This window comes from Agelaius tricolor, unplaced genomic scaffold, assembly GCF_023055355.1.
Source record: "Agelaius tricolor isolate 1412-34295 unplaced genomic scaffold, bAgeTri1.0.p SCAF_2, whole genome shotgun sequence".
In the NCBI taxonomy this organism is placed as follows: Eukaryota; Metazoa; Chordata; class Aves; order Passeriformes; family Icteridae; genus Agelaius; species Agelaius tricolor.
This window is the reverse complement of record NW_027269262.1, coordinates 71560361-71577657: the sequence shown is the minus strand read 5'-3', so window position 1 is coordinate 71577657 and position 17297 is coordinate 71560361. Positions and strand designations below refer to the sequence as shown.

Below are 17297 nucleotides of genomic sequence, written 5' to 3'. Positions count from 1 at the left end.
CATTCCTAAGCATGGGAAGGGGGAGTCAGGCCAGCTGCGCTCCTCTGGGCTGCATCTGTTTCCTGCGGCTTTTTGATGCCTTGTGAGAGACGCCCAAGCCTCACCAGCGCAGGGGATAAGAAAAGTTCCGTGGTGAGATCTGTGACCAAGCACAAAAACAGTTCTGGTTTTCTTCCATTGAGTTTTCTGAGGAGCAGAAACACGTGACTGAGCAACTTACTTCAAAGCACAGCAGGAACACATAAAAAGTAAAGGAGAAAAGTTGGATTCACATTAACAATATCTGCTGTTACCTGAGTACTGTTATTTCTGAGACATCCTTGAAGTTTTATTTCCCAGAGATACCTAGACAAGCTGCTTAATCTTTACATCCAACAGCTCCACTCATACCAAGTATATGGAGTATGAGTGATTCCAGCTTTTTGTCCAGAGCAATCAGAGGAACACTGATTGATGTAGAGCAAACCCAACTGACCCATTTACAGACAAATTCTATTGATGTGTGCAATACAGAACTTGCTGGTGGTTTAAGGGGGAGATGCATGAGTTTGTGGAACCAAAACCAACAAGCAGCAGACTATTCATATTAAATTACATTGACTGGTCTACCAGTTTTCTTAGCCCCCAGATCTGATTGTCCTGGCTGCTGTTTCAGAGTTCCTAAATAAGGAAATGCCCTGTCCTGACAGGGATTAAGATCTACCATAAATTACTATAATTAGCAATAGAAAATTGTTCAAGTATTTGGAGATAACTTCTTAAATGCCTGCCCTTGTGTTTACTTACATGGTGCCTAAAGATGCACAAAAAAAGAAAAATACTGGAAAGGATTAACCAAACAGCATGTGACGGTTCTTGCACCTTCACAAAAGTCTGCCAACTTCTGTTAGCTTTGTTTTATAAAAATTAAATCATGTACCCGACACTAAAATACTGACAAGCACATACAAATGAAATACAGCATTATGCACAATTTTGCAAGATTTCAGACTACTCAGCTGCACCTACAATGTCTTGTTTAGAACAAGCTCCCTGATAGGTGGTGGAAGCTGTATTCCTCCCTTAGTTCCTCACTGCTGTGGCAGCTGTCCTGCTATAGCAAATGTAGTATTCACTGCTTCAACCATCCTAGCTCTGTCTTCCCTCCCCCAAAAGGTGTTACTTTTTGGAACAAACTCAGCTGCCTTTTAAAACTGGTTATAATTCTAATTTTGTATATGAAAATACCATTTCAGGTAAATTGAAGAATTTTCATTTATAAATTAAAGTGAAATCTGCTTTTCAGCTTAGCACTGTTCACTCTCAGAAAATCAATTTGTGAATTATTTCAGTATGTCTAAAGCCTAAAATTTCTTTAAGTCTCCTTGCAGTCTCTGTGCAGAGAAACCTTACCATAGGTTGTGGCAACAATCTATTTTCCAACATGACTACAGTATTCAAGCATACTCATCTGGTTAGTTGTCACTGCCACTGGACAAAGGGATACTGAAGAGTTTCACCATTATGGAAAAGTCCTGAAACACCTGGGAGCAACCAGCTGCCTCTTGTTATGCTAAACAGTCTATTACTATAATAGCAGTTTGTGGTGATAGAAAAAAGTAGTTTGTGGAAAATACTAACAGGATTGTGTTTCAAAGCAAGACATGAAGTTATCCTCTGAGACAACTCCACAAAAAATCCATTAAAATTTATAAAAAATTAAAAGTCCTCCATGCTTCTCAGTTCAGCAAATCTGAAATAGCTGCAAATGAAAGCCACAAAAGCAATTTCCAACTAGCAAAGGATTCACTGGAGCTCCTGATAATGCCAGAAGTCCTGATGGGCAGTGACTGCACTGAGGGAGGCCACAGTCCAGTTGTGAAGCCTGTTCATATCCTCCCCACGGAGATCATGTGGAAACTTCCAGCACTGTGAGTTCCAGGCACTCACTGAAGCTTTCACATGACCCATTCACCGCCACATTTTAATGTGTGGATATACCTTCTACCTCAGAGTAAGATAATGCCACACATGCTGAAATCCAGCTAAGCTGGACATGCAGAATTTTCTATTTGGTTTTAGCAGACCTGTTACTAAATAGGCAAATGAAAGCATTCAGAAAAAAGGTCAAATCCTACAAAGCTTGAAAGAAGAAGGGAATCAGAGCAACTAAACAAGGTATCCACAGTTTGCCTTACAGAGAGGAAGCCAGAAAAATCCAAGTGAAGTGAAGAGCATGGTATTTACAGATGCACACAGAGACATGATCCACAGGCTGTGGGACCTATAAAGAGGGAGTTAGGGCACAGCAGTTAGCATTGAATGGAGGAGGTTAGCACAAACTTAGTGAACAATCATTCACGTGGTGTTAAGGGTGACCAGGAGCTGTGCTGAATTCCGGCTCTCTCTGAGAAGCAACCGCACAGGAGGCAGTTGGTGGTGGCTGGGGAACTTCCCCCACCTGCACTCCAACTACCATGGAGAGGTGCAGCCCTGCTCACTACACACTTCTCTTCAGATGCATAGAAGTAAACTTCTGAAAACCAGCCGGTCTCTATGGTTTGCACAATTGCATACAAGGATAAACCTTGTTTAAGAGTTGAGGAAAATTTCCTCTGCCCCCCTGAATGCTGCTCTGCAAGGGTATGGTTTTGGATTCATAAGACTGCCAGTTTCCATCTTTATCACTGCTTGTTATCTAGGGACCAAATTACTCACTTGTAGGAAAGAAAAACCACTTCCAAACCACACAGGTGGGAAAGACCACTTGATGAAATTTTTCATTCCTGGAAAATTATCAAAGCTGGAGCAAGTGATTTACCTTGTGTTGGATACAGCTAGCTAAGTAAAAGAAACCAAAGCCAAGAATTAGTCACAGAAATTAGCACTAAAGTATCAAGGTTCCGCTAGATTCAGATTAGGACCTACTCTAGTAGTTGGTCATAATATTTTATTAGTAGCTACCTTTATCGCCTCTCAGCAATGGTGAACAGCTAAGGATTTAGACTATTAAAAAGAATAAACATTACAGAATTTAACTAGTTTCTCTATCACACTTTAAGTGAACTAACAGAAGGGCTTAAGTCAAAGGGAGAGGAGGTGTATGATTTTAATAAACATTTTTCTTATTAAAATCTTGATATAGTTTAAATATACCATACAGAGGAAAAAAAGCTATTTATAAAGCTACATACATATTTCAAGTCAATGACGACAGCATATATCATTCTAAATTCCCTCTCTGCTTACCAGAATGCCTTGTGTGTGTATATATGGTGAGCTACTGTGCTATCTGCAAAGCTTTTGTCTAGCTATACATTACAGGACTTAAAAAATGCTTAATCTATATACAGAAATATATATACATATAACATATATTTATATGTTATACATACACATACACTTATATACATATACACACAATACATATATATATACACAGTACTTTACATGTATATATGGCCTTTCATCCAAGGGCCTTGGATAATTCTTAGTACATGAAGCCTCACAAAGCTTTGTGAGGAAGAGAGCTTTATTTTACAGACTGGAGTTTTGGTGCTATTCTAAACAGTTTCTTTTGTTGCTTTCTACTAACCTTGCACATTTCAGTTAGAGGCAGTTTTGGTAGTGGAAATAATCACAGCAGTTTGATAGTCAGGTATAAGGTAGATGTTGCTTTGTACCTTTGTAACTTATCCTCCTTAGTATAAGAGAACAGCCACACCAGCACAATTTTTCTCTATACTAAAATGCCTTTAGCTAGATTTGTGAGGCTGTACTGCTTTTGCTTTTTAGCATAGTAAAATCAGTTTTGAACTTAAGATACACTGGAGGTCACAACAGGAAATCTAGCTCCAATCCTCATACATTGAAACTACCCTTTTCTAGGATGATCGATTTAGAGAAAGCATTAGTACCTGCAGAAATAATTCTACATCTTTTTATTTATCTGCAGTTTAACTACACAAGCCTGAAACGATCCACCTTCTTTAGAAGAGAGGATTTTCAGCATCAATTTGGCAACTGGTGATCAGAATTTGTGGTATCAACTGTACTCCATACCTTTAGCAACTAAATAAATGAAGAGGCTTTTTGGAAAATCAGATGTAGATAACTTTTGGTCATCCTACAACTAGCTGACAGAAAGGAAAAACCAGAGGAGCTCTGGCAAAGGTGAGTTCTACTAGGATTTGGATGGAACATTACTTCAGCTCTTCCCAACAAAAGGGAGAAAAAAAATCATTAACATGAACTAAAGGGGTTGCAGAAGCAAGAAAGAAGAACATCACCACCACAAAAGTTCTTATCCCTCAATATTTCAGTCTGCTAAGCTTCGTAAATTTAGTTTTACACTAAAAAAGTAGCTCCTTTCTTCATCAACCAATTTCTAACTCAAAACCTCTCAAGCCTTAGGGAAAAGAAATCCTACATCAAGGTCAAAGACTGCCCTCCCCAAAACTAACCAAGCACTTCAAAAGTGAACATACAGTAAAACTTACTACAATGAAGTTTGAGAATTTTATTCTAACCTAATTGCCTTGAAAGTTTTCAGAACAAGCCACTTTTCCTTCAAACCAATTCTGTTAAAAGGAGGGGTTGCCTGGCCCATTTCTTTCAGGATTCTCTGCTAACTGTAAAATGTAGGCTAAATGTCTTCTGCATGTCAATTTTTCAGCTACAAAATTCAGATTTTTAATGACCAACTATGTTTAGTGTATGCTGTTAGCTAAAGTATAAATGGCTTAATAAATAAAAACTATTGTTTCTTCAGTATGACTTGGTATTTTGTCTGTAATTTCTTTATTAAAAAACTGTAACAAGATACTTAAAAAAAGGCTAGATACAAAAGAAGTTAAGCAGCTCACGAACATTAAAGTTTTCCAAAAAATGTATCTTCAATAATCATGATCTTATAAACATTTTACAGTTACCAGAAAGTGCCCAGGCTGAGTTTACATAGTTAGATAATGTAGTACAACTGTTGGGTTAGAACTGGTAGTGGAACAATCTCCTGACTGTCTGTTCACTGTAACAAGGATACAAAAATGTTGATTGTGAACTATGAAATACTGTGCATTGGCCTAATCAAATATGTACAGGGGAAAAAAAACCCACTAAAGGTACAGATTACATGCAAAATATTAGTGATGGTATCTGATGTGCCAGAGTTCAATGCAATAGAACAAAAATTGCAATGGAAGTGGTTTCATAAGTGAACAATCCCAACTCTGGGATCTGAGCTGTCAGGAACTTTTTACAAGTTCAATATACATGATACACAACTGCAGCCAACCACAAATTAAACACCATAAAAAAAAGTTAAAAACACAGAACATACTTAATTTTTTATTTTGAAATTCCCTACTCCCTCTATACAAGAACCTTTGCTGAAACACTTTCCACAAAGGCAGCAGTGAATTTTCAGAACATTTTACATATTCTCCCTCAGCAAAAAGATAAATCACAGTGTAAATTATATTGTTCTGCTGTCATCTTTGGCTGGGGTTAGGCAAAGGAGTTATTGACTAGCAAACTGTTGCAATCACATATTGCTAGTGCTCCTTAGGCCTTTATGTTACAAATTTAGTACAGGAATGTTTGCATTTAAATCTTTGAAGTACCACCAGGGGTATGACAGCATTAACTTTCATAAACTTTTATAGACAAATGGAAAAATCTACAAAACTTAGCTAGTAATATTACACAGCAATACACACTTTTTATACTCTACACAAAACCAAAATTCTTGGTCTTAATGGCGAGTAACAATTTTTGTTTCAAAATCTGCTTAGAGGAATAGAGTGGGACATAAAGGCGAGAAATGCAAGTGTTTGCTGTTGGAAGATGTTGGTCATCTGGTGGCCTTATTGTGATGGATGGCATAGGCTGGAACCCTTCCTCACTGGCAGGCAATGATGGACTTGAGGTCCAAAAGTAAACCTGAAAAAAGACAGTGTTTAAAATTAAGATCCATACTGCCCACAAATTGTGTAGGGATAGGTTAAAAAAGAATTGCACAATCACAGCAAGATTGATCATACTATGTTCTCTTCAATATGCCAAACTAAACTCCACAGTTATTCTACTTTCTTCTGTAGTACCTTCCTTCACTTCCTTCAACAACTGCTCATTCATAAAACTGATAAAAGCAGCACTCAAAATTATCCTGTATCAACAAATCCTCAGTAAATAGCATGTCCAAATATCCATCTGGGAAGGTGGTGACTGCCATCAATACAAATTGAAGCAGGAATGTCTCACAAACCAGTCAGAGACTACAGGATGTAGTACTGGTACAGACAAAAGGGAGCAACAGAGAGCATTTGGTTTTTTATCTCAAGTGTGAAATACTGAGTCACCACCAAGGTGTAAGCATAGACACTCTTTGAAAAATGTGCTCGAGGGTTTGCACTTTTCAGAGTACTCTCTGTTTCCTTTTAGTAGACTGTAAGGGAGAGATACTACCTTACAGAGTAGGAAGTTAAAAACAAACCATTTTAAGAGGTGTACTATGAATAAAATTTACAGGCAAGTTTTTAAAAATGAAATCCCCTGAACAGTATCTTATTCTTTCATGCTTCTCATCAGCTTCTCACTTCTAAAGGGCCTTGAGAAGGACATGGTATCATTTACTGACATCTTACAGAGAGGACACACATATTGCCCTCAGGGTACACAGAATTCAGGTGAGTAGATGATGCATGAAGAGAACTTGACCTCAAAACCCTACCAGCCCACAACAGAGTTGAATAACCACAGTTACTCATCTTAAGAGCAACTGTGCAGAGTGAAACTGTGCTTCTGTAAGAGACCTATGAACAGGGAGAACACACCACGCTTACTTTCAGTTACAAGAAGGTCTGGCATTCACACCTGTTGTTTCCAGAATCAAGTCTTACCCAACCCTACTACCCTGCTCTGCTACCTTAACTCTTCACAAAGTCTCTGCAGGTAGACACAGTTAAGAACAGTATTGACTTATTCCAATTCTTCCTGCATGTTTCCAATGGGAATGGACAACTTACCAGATCTTGTCTTTCTGTCATACTCATCTTCTCAACTATGGACCAAAACCAACGCTTGAATTGCAAAAGCTTCTCAGCATTTTCTCCTGTGTGAAATAACAAGTTGAAATAACAATTCAGCTGCTGCACTGGACAGTAACATTAAGAGACCTGTTTTACATGTGCTGCAAGCTGGATCTCAGCTACAATCACATTCATAAAGTCCTGATATTGGAGATCAGTAATTTCAAACTGAATAGCTTTGAATGCAAGGCTAACACTGACAAAGCTCAGTACCACTCCCACTCCTCCCTCCTTACCAAAAAGCCCAACTGCAACTAAACACAGTTTAAAAATTATGTAAGAAGTATTAAACTTTCATCCATCACATTTATAGTTCTAGAGAATTTTCACAAGTAAGATATACTACCAGTAATACAGTCCATGTATTTAACATCTTGTGACAGTCAAGTTGGAAAACATGCTTTCTCCACCCTCACTTAACTGAAGGTAAATATTTTCTAAGGAATGTAAAAAAAATATCCCAAGTAATAACTTTATTACAGCTTTCACTGGCTTATTAACTAATGGCAGACTTACTAGTTGAAGTTTAATGCTAGTAACTACTCCACATACAAAAAACATTGTTAAGTTATACCTGCAACTCTGTTTATGACTAAGTTATTTCATACCTGATTCGTCATTGAAAGAGGTAAAGCTGATTAGCATTTGCACATTTACTTCACCACAGCCATTTACCAAAAGTCTGAAATCTTCTGCTGTCAAATCTTCTAATGAATTCTTTGGAAGTACATCCAGGAGCCCCTTCCTCATTGCCTTAAGTGAAAACAAAAAAATGCACGTTGTAACCCTGTAACTTTTAAGATTTACTTTAAACACATTACTCAAAAGGTTCATGTGAAATTCCCTTTAACTCAAGATTCATTATTCTCTGAGCTGTTCTTTTCTTTTAAAGCTTTATCATCTGAGATGCAAATCTTCTGAAACAAAGAACTGCACCAATTTTTAAACCCAACCTACTAGAGCAAAAGAAAGCAGTACTGGCTTGAGCTTGTATTTCACCAGGAGCAGAAGCACAGGAACTCTTCTAATGCTAAAATGTTCAGGTATTTTGCTAAGCTGCGCTAAATTTGATGAGAATTAAAAAAAAAAGCCTCTTGTATGCTCCTTTTACTTTACTTCCTCAGACACATGCCAACTCTGCTTCAAAAATACTACACACAGAGACACACATACACATATATTTTATATAAGTAATATCCTGAAAAGACAGGAAATTCCATATTCAAAATTAAATACTATGAATCAATTTGCTTTAGAAAATTTCAAAGTGAATACAAGTGTAAGGATTTTCAACTCTTAAAATAAACAAGAGTCAAATTAGCAATATATGCAGACATGGAGATCAAGTATCTTAATTCCAGGAACATGTTCTTTCTGTGAGAATTTGGACCTCAGCTGCACAGAGGTAATCTGCCCTGCTCCCCTATCTCAGATGTGCAGCAGGAAACCACAATGAGCACAAGCAACCAAGTTTACATGTAGCATCATGACAGACTGGTCTTCATTAACTGTCTACAAAAATATATTATTCTCTAAGTGTTATTTGACAAGGGCTTTAAAAAAGCAAATAATTTTTAATATGGTTTTCTAGTCAATTTTTATGTTTCTTGCCAGGCTAGTATAAGTGGTTTTATAAATGATTTTTCCTTAGAACAAGGATGCAAACAAATCAAAGGTAATAAATTATTAAGAACAAAGTAGCTGCCAAATACAAAGCCAAATTTCCAAGAGGATTTGTGCCATTTGAGCTCAAGAAATAAACATATATATTTAACCAATGAGACCTACAATAAAATAAATTATCTTTCATTCTATAAAATAAATTACTCACTCAGTCTTCACAGTACTACATAAACAGCTATACAATTACAAAAAAAAATTAACTACTTTTAATCAAGCTGTCAAGACTTTAAAGAAACCTGATTAGCAACAGCACAATGAGGAGAATAATTAACTGATGGAAAGATGACAGATTTTTTTTTCCTTCTTTTTAAAAAAACTCTACTAAAAACTTACATGTAGAGGCTGCTCTGCTACTACCAGCATTCGGTGTTCTGCATATTTCCGGACATACTCATATACATTCTGAGGAGTGACTGGTATATTTACACCATTGGAAATAAGTTCAACCTATGGCAAAGAAATAAGGAACATATAAAAAGGGGAAGAAGAAAAGAGATATAAAGGAAATGAGATTATTACAACCACCACAGTATGCTGCAGAGTGATTTATTGCTCAATATACCTCCAAACCCAAGTAAAATTCACTACTACAGGTTAGTTTTAAAGATTCCCTAGGACTGACTACAGTTACCAGGGTCTACAGTAGGCTCTAGACCATTTTCAAAGAAAAATATCCAGGCTTCAATATCTAAGAACACTGCACTGAATCCAAGAAGAGTAAAATGTTTTATCTGCCATCTGAGAAGAGCCTGGATTATGTGCACACTACACCCTGCATAAGCTGTCACACTCTGACACTAGAGAGCCACAAGTTTAGCTGTGCTTACCTGCCCTCCACCCTCCTCCTTACACAGGTCTATCGCAAAGGCTAAATCCATTGCTGCAAACACTGCATCAGCATCTGTACTCTGGGAAGCGAGGATAAGCTGCCGAAGGCTTTCGTACATAACTGGGTCGAAAAAAGCGAAGTCATGCCAGTTCACCTATAAAAAAAGCACAGAAGTTTGAAACATAACAGGTGTTTAACAATGTATTCAAAATTACGTGACCTGTGCCAGATCTATGCACTAGCAACAGAAGATACAAACACACAGAAATAAATGCAGTTAAACTCCTACTTTCAGTCTGCTTTAGAAGGTACATTGGAATACTGAAAGGAATACATATTCAACAAAAAAAACCTTTAGAGAATATTTAGAAGGCAATCACTCTTGGAAGACACCAGGAGGAATTTAAAGGCCATTTCTCCCATTAACTCTTTTTCATTAAAGATTATACTATGTTGAGTAACGGATTATGTGATCAAAAGTGAATTTAAGAAAAGACCAGTAGTAACAAACCTTGGTTTAAATTTGCTGGATCAGACAGAACTTACAATGCTATTGACTAATGCATCAAAAGTGCAGTACCTGATTAGCTTTTACTGGGCCAGGGTAGCAGTTTTGGTTAAAAGTTTAAGTAATTATTGCTCTGAATTAAATTATATCTACCCCTGAGACAAAATTTAATTACAAATTAATTCCACGAGCTCTCTCAAATATCCAGAAAAATGCTTTTCTGTAAGCTATTGCCTAGTATTGTCTAACACTATTGTTTCTGAGGCTCAGGAAGAAAAAAAGCAGAGACAGTTTGTAGTTTCTGAAGAGAGTTGAAGGCTAACCTATTACAAAATCATTACATCTTAGTCAAATACCTGACTTCTAGTATATCCACTCTGTTCAAAATCTAGGAAATGAAAAAATTAACAGTCCTCAAATTGAAGACCTCCATACAGTTCCCATATCAGCTCAGCTAGTTAACACACATGTGGTTAGGGGAAAAAGCCCGGTTTTATGGATGAGGTTTTAAGTAATTACAGGAAATTAAAATTTTTATGTTCAACTTACCTTTCTGCCAAGTAGAACTTTGATTACGTGTCTATTTAATGTGATGGGACATAGTTCATTCTGCAACAAGCACAATCCTAGGATTCTGAAAAAATATATTTGGAGTTGGTTTTGGTACAGCAGAAATTACACTAGAGATCTTTCAGCAAACTCACATTTAAGAGTTCTAATAATCTAAGAATTAAGCTGGAGTCAGCTTTCCAATTATACTGCTCACAAATGAAAATGATAGGCATACATAATTTTTAAAAAGAATGATAAAAAAATAAAATTTAACAGGAAAAGAAACCTTAAGTTGACATATCCAAATTCCCCCCTACTTAGGCTCAGTGTGAGAAATAGAGACCATTTAAAAAAAAGTTTCTTCCAGCTTGGATCATTGGTACTCTCCCTGGTGTTGTGCATGATTGTCTTTTACATTTTTTCAGACTAAAAAGTTTATGGTAGAATACCTGCCAATGTTCCGGAAACAATTCAGCCTTGCTTCTGTGTTTTTACCAGGTCTTGGTGTATAAAATCCTCGTTTTCCAGGCTGGTAGAAAAGTGGTGCATTATCATCCCCATCATCTGTATCGTCTAATTCCATATCTACTACACTGCGGCTGGATCCATGGCGCTTTCTGTTTTCCTGTTTTCAAAGTCAAAGCAGCAATTAACACACTTCATTCCAGTTACTGACACACATCAAGCTATTTGCTTGGACCCAAAGATTCAGGTTCCTTTGGTTAAGAATTCCTCTGATATTTCCTAATGATTACATGTTATACTTTTGACTAATTACGGTTAATTCTTTCAAAACAAAATGATTAAACAGAACTTCGTCTTGCATGATAAAGCTTCTAGTTGCTTCTGGTATTAAAATCAACTGATAAAACTGAATCTTACATAAATTTTGTGCAACAGGTGATTCATTACCTGCACTTTTTCTGAAGAGTCTAGCAATCCAAGATCCAATATACTGTCAGCACCGTTCTCCCTTGAGAAGGGAATAAAAAGGCAGATTTAATTTCACCATCACAGACTCACAGAATGATAGAATAGTTTGGGTTAGAAAGGGACCTTGAAGATCATCTAGTTCCAGCCCCCTCTAGAGGAATGCTTTCCTCTAGAGCAAGTTGCTCAGAGCCCCAACCTGGCCTTGATCACCTCCAGGGATCTATACCTTCTCTGGGTAACCTGTTGCACTGCTTCACTATTCCTCACAATAAAGAATTTCTTCTTCTTATCTATTCTAAACCTCCTCTCTTTCAGTTTGAAGCCATTCCCCTTGAATTGTCACTACATGCTCTTGTATAAAGTCCCTTGCCATCTTTTTGCTGGTTCCTTTCAGGGACTGGAAGGTCACAATTAGGTCACCTATAAGCTTTCTCTTTTCCATGCTGAACAACCCCAGTTCTCTCAGCATTTCTTCATAAGACAGGTACTCCATTCTTCTGATCATCTTGGTGACCTCCTCAGGACTTGCTCCAACAGGTCCAAGTCCTTCTGTGCTGGGGACCCCTGAGCTGGATGCAGCAGTGCAGGTGGGGTCTCGCCAGAGGGACAGAATCCTCTCCCTCAACCTGCTGGCCACGCTGTTTGTGATGCAGCCCAGAACACATCTGGTGCATTGCATGGCCAGCTCATGTCCAGTTTCTCATCCACCAGCACCCATCAAGTCCTTCTCAGCAGGGCTGCTCTCAATAAGGAACTGTGATATTCTGAAACCAGTCAGAATAGATTAAACCAAAGCCAAAAAGTCACTTGTCCAAAGAAAAATATCTTGACTATCAAGAAATAAGCTGCATGTATTGGAGTTAGACGTAGAACAGTACAAGTGCTTTGGCCACATAATTAGTTCTCACTTTTGATACTTTACCTGCCATGTGCAATAATGAGTTCCATTGCTTCATCAACTCTTGCTCTAAGAGAATCTTCACTAGCTAGTAACAGAAGCAGCTGAGCAGGAGACAATTCCAACAACATTCCTGTGATTTTACTTGCAAATGCCTGGGGATAAAGGAGTGATAGGTCTTACTATTCTCCTCCAGTTCTCTTATTTTCAAATACGATCTTATGAAAGTTCTGATATTTTAAATAGAGAATGCATTACAAGATACCTACTAAGCTAAAAAACAAATTAGAGAAACAAAATCTTAACAAAATTAAAAATAAAATAAAATCAGTCTTGCATGTTTGAATACTATCAATTATGTTTCAATTATTTCAATTATGGATAAGGAATTAAATTTTTACATTACAAGCTGAGAAGAACAATCATTAAGTGTATTAGGGAAGTCTTACTGGTTGCATTGCTTGCACTCGAGGGTAGAGCCGTTCCCCAAGGGCTTGTCTGTGTGCTGGGAGAGGGTCAGGGTCATCGCTGGGGTTTCCTTCTGAGGCGGGTCTAAAAGGCCGTGTGTCAATGGACAGTTGTCTTCTGAAGTCCCTTAAGATAATCAGAGCAGTTTGTACTCATTTCAAGAGGAAAAATTCAAAAATCCTCTGGGACAATATTATTTGCACACAGATTGATATTAGCATTAGCTTTACTGCTGGAATAGTAGTGTTGCTCATAGCTGCTTGGAGAGAATGAATCAGAAAGAGAGAATCAAAATAAACTAGAGATTTTAGTATTACTTGTGTTTTGGATACAGTTGTCAGACATGCCACCAATGGCACTGTTGTTTCTAAACTACCTCACAATTTTATTCTAGTACACAAGTTTTTGTTACTGTTTTAGCAGAAGAAACTGATGGCCTATGGTGGAGACATAACCGATTAATGATAAAGTAAGCATTATAATATAATATATATATATATAATAATTCTTTAAATAATTAAAACTAGAGACCAAATTTCAAGAAATTACCCTGCAAATCACTCCTGAAAGAGACTCCTTTGACTGGAGGAAGTAAAAGTATCTTTCCTGACAATATCCAAGGCAATTACTGTATTTGACAAAATATCTTCATCAAGATAAAGATTATCACTTACCTATCCCTATCTCTCCGAGAACCAGTTCGCAAGCCACTACTTCTCCGCATTTCTCTCTCTCGCTCCCTTTCCCGATCTCTCTCTCCCCTATTTCGCAATCTCTGCATCAGACCTGAAGGGCAAAAAACCTCATAAACTTAAACATCTTTATATTTCTCTCTCCGACCTAAGTTTCAGTGTAAGGAAGACTAAGGTTTGGAAGAGTTTGACAGACATCACTGAGACAGAACCATTTCACTTGAAGCAGTGATTGGGTTCAGCCAAACTTAAGAAAGGTCCTGAAGTGTTTGTACCAACTTAAAAATGATGAAATACTCTAAAAGTTTACATATACTTTCCAAAACATTAAAATGTGTTTGTGGCAAGTCAGATGGAGCAGCTGTAATAAAATATATAAGCTCTTAGTAGCTAAAATCTTGACAATTATTACCTGCTGGAGAGAAGGACACTCAAAAAATCTGAGCACACCTAAAGCAGAGTCCTATTGCAAGAAAAACAAGAAGTTCCTGTTTCTGAAAGTGTGTGGAGGGGGGGAAAGCCATTTCCCTGCTCCAGAGAACTAATGCATAATTTTTATGGATTCTGGGCTGAGCTAACAAGAGCCGTCTCTGGCACAAGGCCAAGTATTTCTATGTAAATAAAGCACCCAAGGTTTTTATTCGTATTTTCTGTAGATTAACTGCTGTGCATCACTTACTTGTATGGGTACCCTTGTTGGCATTCTGAATGCAATCTAGATTTGGCAGTTTTTCATTTGACAGAAAAGCCTGTGCAATAGCAGTATAAAAGCTTCGTGCTACACCGCTGCCTTCTCCAGGCTCATCCTTAAAAGTAACTTTCACTCTGTGTACAGCCATCGGAGTGGTAGCACACCTGCGACCAAAATGATTGTTCAGCTGCCTCATGGTCTGCTGAATCAGAAGATCTCTGTCTCGATCAACCTAGTAAAAAATAAAAAAAAATTCTTTCTTTACTAACTATCATTCTAGGAGACCTTCAGCTTCACAACAGATTTCTGGACACTGCTCCACAGATTCAAAAAATAACAATCAGACTGGGAAAAACTACAGAGTAATTGCAACATAACTCACAAAGCATGATTTAAGACACCTGCTTGCAGACTCTGAAATACAAATTTTCCTATCAAGTTACTGTAATACTTCAACTTTTAATGAAAGTTTATTAGAAGATAAACTAACATTTTTTACCTCCAATGTTAAATCCCTCGATTGCTGGTTTCTAAGTTTTTCCATCTCCCTGCGGAATTTCGATTCCTTTACTTCAAAGCCACCTAATTCAGTCAAGATCTAAAAATTAAAAAAAAAACCAGACAAACCCCAAAATTAGAATACTTAGGGAGAGTCACAATTTAGTTGTAAGAGGAAGTGTCCTTACACTGAGAAATACATACCGATCCAGGCTCTGCTCCAACATCTTCCATGAACACTCTACCAAATAACTCCAAAGAAAGGCGCCAACGTCCCAGCAACATGTCATGAGAAATAACCATGCCCATGAAGCTACACTGAGGCCTGACAGAAAGAAGAAAAAATACCAGACACGTGGAATCAAGTTAAATTTCAGACACATTTTGTGTACTTCAGCTTTTTCTTACCCTCTGCATTCAACTAAGTTTTTTATTCCTGATAAACAATGACACAGTACACTAAGTCTGTGCACAAAAGCACATGAAGCTGCTTAGTTTCAGCAGAAACACAAGTCTTGCTTCCAAAGAGTACTTACTCCAAAAGCATGTAACTCTTGGTGCTATGTGGAATGCACTGTTACTGATCTCCCATCAACCAAGACCTCAATTTCTTTTAAAACAGCTGTAATTTGAAGTGAGAGCAGTTGCAGTTCAATTCATAACTGCATTAAGTGTGGGCAGCACCACCAGACAGAGATAGCAAGCTGTGGATTCCAACTGCTCAGCCTGGCTGCCCAGGACGTCACAGCACATCTGCAGCAGGAAGTCAGGGAGTAAAGGAATTTGCCTACAGTTTGCACAGACCTCTTTGAAGACTTCTGAACTATTCACTTTAGAAGATACTAATCACAAACTACAAATGCCAACTAAATTAAGCTACCCATTTTAATTTCAAAAATACTTTCCAGACTCCCAAACAGCCATTTAGAAGAGCGGTAATATTTCAAAACATAATTTTTAACTCAGCTACCTGAAAGATGTGAGGGGTGGCCCTTCACTTTCTGTCAATCCTATCTCTGCCAACAAGCTGCTTTTCAGTTGTGCTGCAAGATCATGAGCTGAAGGCCCTGGTTTTGAACTCTCAGATTCTTCTGTAGGCACATTTTGTTCTTCCCCTTCCTTCTTCTGCCTATTTTGCATGCTCATAACATTTTTTAAGTTGGCTGCATAAGACATTTTAGTTGGAAGAACCTAAAAGAGAAGTAAAATTTAGCTGCACTTTCAAAGCAGAGTAGAAGCTTTTAAGCACATATATTCATAGATGTGTATTTTAAATCACACAAAAGTGAACATTGTAATTGACCTGTTAAAACACAGTGACCTCTATCATTTCAATAAATACAAAAAAACCCCCTATTTTCCCCACTGTGTGTTTGCATTTCATATGTTTGCCAATTAATGATCAGTCTGAAGGCAAGTCAAATCTACTGGATGGACTAAAGGAAGATTTAAAAATAATTATATAATTAGCATTCTAAAATTAACTCAGAATTGTACTGCTGCATTTAAAAATACTACCTGAAAGCTGCTATATGTCAATAATCATCAAGTTTCTATATTAAGCATACTTTTCATAAAGACTTCAAGTTTTCACAGGCACTGAGCTTTTAAATTATCATTCTGAAAGCTACATAAAATCCTCTCTGAAAACATTAAAGTGTCTTTTTAAGGAATGAAGGTTCTAGTTTAAATTACCATATTGTTTAAAACAATAAAGCTTTACATTTACCTCAAGGCAGTTTCTATCCACTGTGACTTCCACTAAGCACTTGCCACTGTTGGCAGAAGACGAGTACAGACCCTGACTGGGCCGGCCGAACAGATCCTCTTTGCGAGCATTTGGCTGAAAAGCAACACAAGAGCTCTGGGTCAATAATGCACTTCGGTGAGGAATGAAAAAGCAAACTGCAGTTTTCTTCCAAAACACCATCTCTGATGTCACCTGTAATAGATGTGGCTGGTCTGCCAAGGGGATGGCCTCTGCCAGAGGAACCTCAAAAGGATTGGGTGGAATGCAGCCGAGGAATGTCATAGAGTCTGACCGTCTGAAAAATGGATGGTTTTGGCCAGTCTCTGCTGGGAGGGTGTCATCATCTTTGTCGTTGAGTGTAGCACCTAGAGATCAGAGATTTCATATCAGTTTTGACAGTTAAAAAAGCAAAGGATATAAAATGCCAAAAATTAATATCCTTCCCTCTTAGCTACCTGACTAGAGGAGAATCTCTGCAAATTTAGCACTTCTACAGGATGCTCCTGCAAATGCTGTATCTTTATTAATTTGCTTAGTTATAGTTTATATTCTTTTTACTATACCTAGCTTTACTAAACGGGCACTCCTACACTGTATGTGTGAGTATATATTCTACCATTTTCAGCACAGTTTCATCAGATAAAAAAGATAAGTTTAACTATGATTCAAATTTTAATGTAGAATGGTAGGTAAGGAATGCTGCAGTTTAGTGAGAAAGAAGATGAAAA

General features: G+C 37.5%; 1 protein-coding gene across 10 annotated transcripts in view; it reads right to left on the bottom strand.

The window, feature by feature from the left end:
- Nucleotides 1-5298: 5298 nt before the first annotated feature.
- The window catches only part of UBR5 (ubiquitin protein ligase E3 component n-recognin 5), an 84903-nt gene continuing 72904 nt past the window's right edge, over nucleotides 5299-17297 (bottom strand). For all 10 annotated transcript variants that reach the window (XM_071421467.1, XM_071421470.1, XM_071421472.1 and 7 more), the window contains 17 exons: nucleotides 16762-16934; nucleotides 16549-16662; nucleotides 15790-16010; nucleotides 15024-15144; nucleotides 14821-14919; nucleotides 14310-14553; nucleotides 13613-13724; nucleotides 12920-13064; nucleotides 12495-12625; nucleotides 11552-11612; nucleotides 11089-11264; nucleotides 10637-10721; nucleotides 9578-9733; nucleotides 9084-9197; nucleotides 7676-7820; nucleotides 7005-7090; nucleotides 5299-5919 (listed from right to left, as the gene is read on the bottom strand). In XM_071421467.1, coding sequence (XP_071277568.1) covers nucleotides 5707-5919; nucleotides 7005-7090; nucleotides 7676-7820; nucleotides 9084-9197; nucleotides 9578-9733; nucleotides 10637-10721; nucleotides 11089-11264; nucleotides 11552-11612; nucleotides 12495-12625; nucleotides 12920-13064; nucleotides 13613-13724; nucleotides 14310-14553; nucleotides 14821-14919; nucleotides 15024-15144; nucleotides 15790-16010; nucleotides 16549-16662; nucleotides 16762-16934 — 2396 coding nt within the window. In that variant the 3' untranslated portion in view covers nucleotides 5299-5706. The remainder of the gene's footprint in view (nucleotides 5920-7004; nucleotides 7091-7675; nucleotides 7821-9083; nucleotides 9198-9577; nucleotides 9734-10636; nucleotides 10722-11088; nucleotides 11265-11551; nucleotides 11613-12494; nucleotides 12626-12919; nucleotides 13065-13612; nucleotides 13725-14309; nucleotides 14554-14820; nucleotides 14920-15023; nucleotides 15145-15789; nucleotides 16011-16548; nucleotides 16663-16761; nucleotides 16935-17297) is intronic.